General features: G+C 36.9%; 1 protein-coding gene across 1 annotated transcript in view; it reads right to left on the bottom strand.

Moving 5' to 3' along the window:
• Nucleotides 1-8,283, bottom strand: part of PDE11A (phosphodiesterase 11A) — a gene marked incomplete at its 5' end in the record, with an annotated part of 66,101 nt that extends 57,818 nt beyond the window's left edge. Inside the window, 4 exons of the mRNA XM_010074397.1 lie at nt 22-89; nt 1,565-1,640; nt 3,326-3,458; nt 8,219-8,283. Coding sequence (XP_010072699.1) covers nt 22-89; nt 1,565-1,640; nt 3,326-3,458; nt 8,219-8,283 — 342 coding nt within the window. The remainder of the gene's footprint in view (nt 1-21; nt 90-1,564; nt 1,641-3,325; nt 3,459-8,218) is intronic.
• Nucleotides 8,284-8,505: the final 222 nt, after the last annotated feature.

Consider the following 8,505-nt stretch of genomic DNA (forward strand, 5'->3'; position numbering starts at 1 on the left):
ACAAAATGGAATGCCTCTTACTTCAAACAGTCGCTGGTCAGCATCATCAAAAGGTTTCCCATCAAGCCTGTTCAACACTTGAGCCACCCCTTTAGAAAGAGTTAATATGAATTACAATCTTCATTCATTAATTCATATTGCAGACTATTTTATTAATTGGTAAAATTTAAAACACATCTTTCAAACTGAAAAGCAAAACTGCAAATATTGATTCTGAAAATTATTAAACATGTGAAAGTCTGATTGTTTTGATACCTGGCTTCAGTTTATTATTTTCAACTGTTATTCTTTAATCTCCAAGTATAATATTGCAAATCTAAAAGTTACACACAATGCTTTTCACAAAAGATTAAAGATCTCTTTGGGAAAGAACTTGAGCACTTTGTAAACAGCAACAGCAATCACGTAAGTTGTCCTAGCAATTTGGAGTTACTAACTTAATTTGCTGAATCAGTACCACCTTAATTCCTAAAAATCTTACTTGATTTAGCACCTCCTGGGTACATAAGCCCCTTTTTTCCTCATGACTGGTCCGTAAATTTATTGAAACAATTTTAAAAAAATGTAATTTCCTTAAACCACTTGAAGAAGTTTTCAAAGGTCTTGGTTTTAGCTGAACTGAGTTCTACTGCAACAAACATTTCTTATTTAATTTAGCTACAATCTGCCCTTAGAAAAATACTGTAAGAGCTATCAGCAGTCAAGGGTTCCAGATTCTTTGTATTTCTTTAAGGTAATACGCCCTTCACAACAAACAATGAGCCATATTTTTGAAGACTCAGTTTCCACATCATCTCTGCTGAACAAGCTCAAAGATCCTGATCCTGTATGACACCAAGTGCCTTTAGCAATGCACTACTGATCTCAGCTCTCACCGGCAGCCACAACACATGGGGACGCAAGCCTTGTGCTGCCAGTTTAAATTCCTATCCCTTTGACTTGAATTCCTCTGTGGAAAGTTACAGAGGAATCTGGCGCTGTTATTTACAAATGGCGCTCCTTTTTGTACCAAAAGGAGGTAATAATGCAGGGACAATTGCAGGTGTATCATAGCTGGGAAGCATCCTATCAAACAAGCAATAAAACCCTGTCACGTCCTGATCCAGCACACACCACCACCACCATAGGCGACTCTGGCAGCTGCCACAGCCTCTCCAGTAAGTCTTCCTTGACTGTGCAGTTTATCATTAAAGAGGGAAATGACCACTCTGCTGGACTGCAGAAACAGTTGCCTGAGCTGTGTACAAAAAAGGGGGACCCAAGGAAAGTATCAAAGCATATAAAACATTTTTTGCTAATATTGTTAGAATTCCTGTTTTCATCTCATTAGTCTCCAAGTTTCAATACAGTATATAACTTAACAATGACACAATGGGAAAGCTGAAAAAGTCCATACAGTATCTAAGTCAAAACATCCTTTCTTGGATACTTTGCATGCATCCTAGGTACCGAACTTCTTAACAATATTCAGCTAGGAAAAAGAAGAAAAAGGAACACAGAATTAAAAAAACAGAATTAAATTTACATTAGCACAAAAAAGATGCAGTTATGAGGAAGGTCTTACCGATTATTTGGTGGTTGCTATTCCATATAGGAACACACAGAACAGACCTTATGTGAAAGCCAGAAATCTGGTCAGCCTAAAATGCAGAAATGAGATCTTCCATTAGTGGTAGGTACTATTTGCAGCCTTTTACATTCTAGTAACAGAAATGTCAAGGAGTAAGTTTATATTTACAAATGTCATTCCATATGGATCAGCTTTCACTCAGGAAAAATTTCTGCTGAAGCCTCATTCACAGTAAGATTAACCAAAAGTCACAAGGATTATTCTAAACATTGCCAAAGAAAACATGAACATCTCCATCTTTGCCACAGAAACCTTACACTATTTGACTTTGATTTGGAATTAAAGATAAACTGCAACTGAGGCAATGTCCAGACAATTCCAGGATTACTTACATCAGTGGATTAGTAGAGACAATCTCCACTGAGTAAGTATGCTTTAGAAATATTCTCAATTGTCAAACTGAAATTGGATTTAGCAAAGCAGCTATATGAGACAATATGTTCCTCTTACTACACTTGACTGTCTGTAGAAATAATTGATTGTAAAAACTGAATTTAAGAATTAAATTTGCACAGGAACCCACCAACAGAAAATAATTACTGTCCTTTGTATTAAGTGTTTTCTTTTTCTCTTTGGGCAGCACCTCTAACTTGGAGAGGACTAGCTGTGAAACAAATAAGAGCTGAATTATTCGAGACATGATAAATTAAAAGTACAACTGCAAACATATCAAGGATTGGCATGCTTTATTTTACCATATCTCTTTGGTAAGAAATAGACCACAGGCATTACTTGTACTTTTTAAAATTCTGAACAAATTAGCATCAAGACAGTTTTCTTGTACAGTTTTACAGCAGGCCCCTTTTATTTTTCTTGTTTTGACACACTCTGCTGGTTTGAGAGATAATCCCTTTAATAACACACAGAATAAAACTGTAACCAAGCAAGCTCTCCATGTGAAACACTTCCAAGCACACTTATTGTAGTAATATAGTTTAGCAAGCTTACTGCCCAAGGCTGTCCACTGATCAATGTGCTGCCCAACTGTTGTCCCAAGTCCCCCGTAATAATAATGGTTCACTGGACAGAATTCAGTGAAGATTTTGTCCTTCCATATGCCTCTACCCTATATTTAGGTGTTAAGTATACATATAGGTTTTTATCTGTATCTATGCCTTCCTAACTGAGGCTGGAATGAATACCTTAGGATACACAAACAACTTTTATTAGGAGTGATGTGCATCTTGGAGAAATAACTAATACAGTGTGTATATTTTATTTGTGCAAATTAAAAGGTTAGTTGGCTAAGTTAGATAACAAACAACACTTGTCTCTCTAGATATTAGTTCTGTTTACACTCTGTGTGTGTACAGTCCCAGTCGCCCCAGTAGGCAACAATGATAGTGCTGCTAACACTGAACACCAACAGTGGAATTTTCAGCAATAAAAATAATTTTGCATAAATATTGAAGCACTTGATAGAGGAAAGTATCACTTACAAATAGAAAAAAAAAAAAGAATCATGGACAGACTAAGTAACTGCCTAAAGTCAGACACTAATTCAGTGACCTGTGTTTAATGTATAAAGCCATGTCAACACCAGCAGACCAGAAGGGGGACATACTGGATATTAAAAATAATTCAAAATTAATATTCATACATTATGCAGCCACCAGGATATAATGATAAAATTGTGTTATACTAGTTGCAGTGACAAAAATGTGATGTATATTTACATCTCTAAAAAACTCTTACTTCAGCATCAAAGCGAGGATCCTGATAGGCATCACTGATGTTCACTGGGAGACCCGTGGAAGCTACGAGTTCAGCAATGCTATTATTTATTAGCCAGTCAGAATAAGATGATTTCTCCACACTGTCTTTGAAACTATCAAAAGGCATAGCAAGGGGAGAAAAGAATACAGTCAACATTGCTTGGAAGTTCAGCATGTCTTACAGGCATACTCACAGGAACAGCAAAACCATGCACAGTTATTAATGGCTACTAAGCACTATCTAGGGAACAATAATTTGGTATTTATTGAAATGGTGCATCAAACATTCTCTCCTTTATACAATTCTTTCTACTGAAAATAGCATTGGTCTCCCAAGTAAAGGAAATACAGCATTTAATAATGAAATGCATTTACATATGAATCAAGAGTGGGATTATATTCCAAGTGTGGGATACAGGCCTGTTTATCAAAAGCAATCAGTTCTAAACAATATTTTCTGTAGGGCTAACCCAAAAGTGCATAATCTTAAGATTTTAATTTTTCAAGTTAGTCTAATAATTTGGGGTATGTTTAATTCAGACTTCCAATGATTTTCCAGTCAAGGGAAATGCCATTTTTAAAATTACTGTCTGAAATGCCTGATCTGAATGTCTGAAGAAGAGACTTAAATAATAAGTCTTCAATCAATAAGCATGTTGCAGCAGTTGGATCCAAGCAGACATATAACACATGAAGGTTTCCTTTCTTTTTTTTATGGCTGAGCTTCTACCACAACTACTGAGGGGTTAGAGACGTGTCAGTAAATGAGCGTAAGACACTAAAATTATGGGCTCAAACTCACCACACTCCACGGCAGCTTCTCCAGAAAACTCAGGATCTACACAGACCTTAAAGTCCTCACCTTATACCTCATCTAATCAGCAAAAAAAAACTTATTGCAGAATGTTTTTTACATTGGCAAGGGGTAGCTATTAATGTGTGAATAAAGGAATGCATGTTGTCTTAGGTCTAAGAAGAAAACTGATCAATTTTCAACACCTGAGAAACATTACTCAGAAAAAAAAGTGACTATGAGAAGCCATGGAGAAGACTGTAATAGCTTGAAGCTTCAAAATAATGCACATGAATGAAAGACGCATAGTAAAATGCTCGGAAGACTCAAAGTGAAAGGACTGATGTTTTTTGTTGGCTGCATTGATTTTTCTGGAGGCTAATTCAACTAAGTCACTCAGTTGAAAGAAAACTCAATATTCTTAAAAGACTATAAATAAAGATAATAAGAATGATTTACACAAGTAGATCTAAATGCATCAACTTCCATTTGGGGTAAGATTTTTGAGTGACTGTAATAATGTGTATACTTTGAAAGGAACATTTACAGAAACAATGTTTTTTGAGCTAAGCAAAAAATTCAGGTTTATAATTTAAAATTCATTTCAGGACATTAATACTTGAGAAGGAAAAACATCTTTAAAGATAAGAATCTAATTTCAAATGCACAGCTCCCAGTTCATACCTTAAAAATCTGGATGATATTATCATTATAAGACACTTTAAATCAGGACTGGATTATGGGCATCAAGCATTTTAAGGAGCAAATGAATTCAAGTAAAAGAAACAAGATATAATTCAGGAAGAAGTTTTAAAAGTATGTTCTACTATGTTGACTCCATTCCTTGCAAGCACTTTACAACTACACTCTGGAAGACAGGCACTCAACTTTCACTAGGAGGAAATATCAATGCTTAATTCTGATATAAATCACAGCCAGCTGGTGCTCTCTCCATCCACAGCACCTCAGAACACTCAGAAGCTACTCTAAAAATCACAAGCAACAATTTTCTCCAAACTGTGGAAATCTGTGAGTGAGTCCTGCTGGACTGATGCGGGCAGCTGCATGCTACCACCTCCCTCCCTGTCTTGCCCATGCACGAGCAGGAGCACTGCATGCCAGGCAGGAGAGTAACCCAGCTCAAGAGCACAGAGCAGTGCTGCAGGCTGCCCTTACCCAGCTGCTTGCCTTGCTGTCTTCCCAAAAGCCTCCCTGACAGGGATGGCAGAAAGTAGAGTAGGGAAGTGGTATGGCCAAAATCACAGGTACCTTCAATCCTCTCTAAACAGTGACATGAACCTTTCCAGCTCTTAGGACTAGCAGCGCAGAAATATGCCTCAAACAGCATAAAAACACTGCAGGAAATGGGGTGATACCTGAGTGCACATCATCCCAAGGACAGTGGTGGTGAAACAGCAGTAGCAGGGATTTCAGCCCAACTGGGAAATATTTTCTTCCATGCAACTCACACTCTGGCTCAGGCCGCTGACCTTTTCACTACCACTGGTACTCAGGTTAGAGAACTGTAATCTCAGCTACATCATCTGCCAAGATTACTTCTTCTGTGCAGGAATGATGTAGCCCACAGCACCTTCCCTCAGACTCATCTTCATCCAGAACACATCACTGAACCCTCAAGGCTTCTAAGATTTATGTAACCTTTCCTCAAAGGGAGAGAAAATTTAGACTTGGCAAACCTGCACTTCAAGAGCAATATGACTGGCAGAAAGGAGAGCATCAGTATGCCATTATGGATAACAAACAAGCTAACTTGATCATGGTGTGTGCTGGAAAATTGCAACCTGAACAGATAAATGCAAGTGTGGTCTTGCAAAGTATTTGTTTACAATCAACAGCAAAGAAAAAAGATATGAGTATTCATTATAATATTTAGGGACTAAACAGGTGAACTGCTATTAGTCAGATGTAGGAAGGGCAAAAGAAAAGCCAATTTCTTCTAAAACTGTGTGAGAAAGTACGTTAAAGACATTAAAAGTTATACTGTCCTTGGAGCTTCCCTCTCCTTCAGACAAAACATAACTAGAAGTGTTCTCAGCCTATAATCTCTTTGGATTTCCACTAAAACTTCAAAGAAATAGGATTCATCTTCACTGGTGTAACAATGAAGAAACTCATCTTGCCATTTTTTTTTCCACCTGAAATGTCTCATGACTTTACATCAGTTGCAGCTGCAGAATGTAGAACGAAAAGGGCAAAACTCACTAGGAAAATGTTCAAATGTCAAGGGCTCATGGCATCGTTCTGTATCCTAAATAACCTTTATTTTTCCACTATAGTGCCAATAACTCAAGCTGTGCCTGTGCTAGATCCAAATGTGTCATCATATCTACCAGTCTGACTCTGGTCTTTGTTAAAACCGACTTTGTTCTCCACTGGATGAAAAATGAAAGAGAAAGCAATGAATCTTTATATTAAGATGCACAGAAATATACCTTCATGAATGTTATGAAGACTAGCTACCAGGTTGCATGTGTTTATTAATTTTTCAGACTAAAGTTAAAATAATCTTGACTTGACTATGTGCAGAGTGGGCTACTACAAATTGCTTTTTGGTAACATGCTAATATAACTATGGTAACAAGAAATGAGCCAGCTTGGTTATCTTGACACCACTCTACATTGTTTTGACTAATCTGGCTACAGATCAAGTTTGAGAAAAACAGGAACAACAACCGCATCCCTTGATTCATACTCCTGTCCCTGAACAAAAGGAATGTATTTTCACCTAGGAAAGACCAACTGCTACTCTGAAACTCTTTGTCAAAAGCAGTAACTCGTGATTCCCAGAAGAATCAGCAGATTACTTACTCATATTTAAACCTCCCTATTTTTTATCATTTGTTTTCCTTTTCCATTTGTCTCACCATTCCGATCTTTCAGCTACTGGATAGGGCATGGAAGAGATCTAGCTTCTACCCATCTTTCTGTGTGGCCCTGGACTCTCCTGTCAGCTTGCACATCTTAAAAACAACACTACTCATTTCTGTAAAGCTGCAAGATCAGTCCATGAAAAGCATTAAGAATTACGACCTGTCATAATCTGGAGTATAATGTGCACATTGACCTTAATGAAGTGGTAGCTTCTTGCCACACTGAAGGTGAAGAAATAAAGCATGAAAGAAGGTAAATTATCCAAAAAATATTTTTAAAACCTACTTAAAATGCTTAAATATGGCCAAGTAATCTTCAAGTTTGTGAAGCTATGGATAGCAAGTTGGACAGAAGGCTAGGTTTATCATTATGGCAGCCATTTGACATGGAAAATTCTAATTCAGAATCAGTGTGAACTGATTTGCATAAAATGTGTGTGATAATCACTGAGTTTGGGCCCTGAAAGATGGGAGAAACTTTCGCACAATAGCCCTGAATCTTCACCTGCTCATTTGGTATGTGAACAGTTATTAGCTGTATTATCTTATAGGAATTAAGACAGTAACCCCACATGGACAAAAAGCTCTATCGCTACTTACAATTAGCCCTTTATCAATGTTTAAATACAGATCCTGCTAAGCAAAACATATAGTCCTATTTTGACTGGGCTCCCAAACAAGATTTAGTCACAGGAACACAATTTCTAGATAATACATGATCTTGGAGGTTTTTAGGCTTTTCAGCTTGGTGCAAGAGCAGAAATAAAATCTTACTGGAAACCTTTCAACATAACTGTAAGGAGGCATTTTGTGAGAGATCAATAAAAAAATCTAAAATAATTTTGTTATTTTACTTCAGTACTAACCAGGCAAAACAACATTTGTGTGTTTTCCACGAGTTCAACAATAAAAGGCATCAGTTATTTCCTGGTTTCTCTCTAAGACACTGACATAATGTTAGCACACACACACACACACACATATATATATGTAAATACGGGTGCATAGATTTATTCAAGCAAGTCTGCATTGGAAGCAATCAGGAGTCTCGTCCAAGTAAAAACTGTAGGCTCACACTCCTCAATCAAATCTACCAAAGTTCCATAAGAAAATAAACCTAAGATCAAGCGAATTTAAAACTATGTGAAAAATAAAGTAATCCATTCCCATAGAAGACACGAGTGCTCACCTGTTGTCAGTATCAGCACTGCATTTTGGAGATAACAACTCAAAGGACTTTGTAAATTTCACCACCTGTCACAAAAAAGTAACTTAAAACTGTTATTAAGATGAATACCTAGGTAAGAAAATAGTAATGTAAGGTTCCTATATTTAAACCATATTTTTATCCAATGATCTTTGAAGAAAAAGTCAATCTGTATTCCCCCCCAATGGAGAATTCATGTTCAAAATACACACTGTGCACAGTTTACAAACAATATCAAATTATAAGGTCATTAGAGGCAGTCAACATGG

This window comes from Pterocles gutturalis, unplaced genomic scaffold (genome assembly GCF_000699245.1).
Source record: "Pterocles gutturalis isolate BGI_N339 unplaced genomic scaffold, ASM69924v1 scaffold17307, whole genome shotgun sequence".
Classification (NCBI taxonomy): Eukaryota; Metazoa; Chordata; class Aves; order Pterocliformes; family Pteroclidae; genus Pterocles; species Pterocles gutturalis.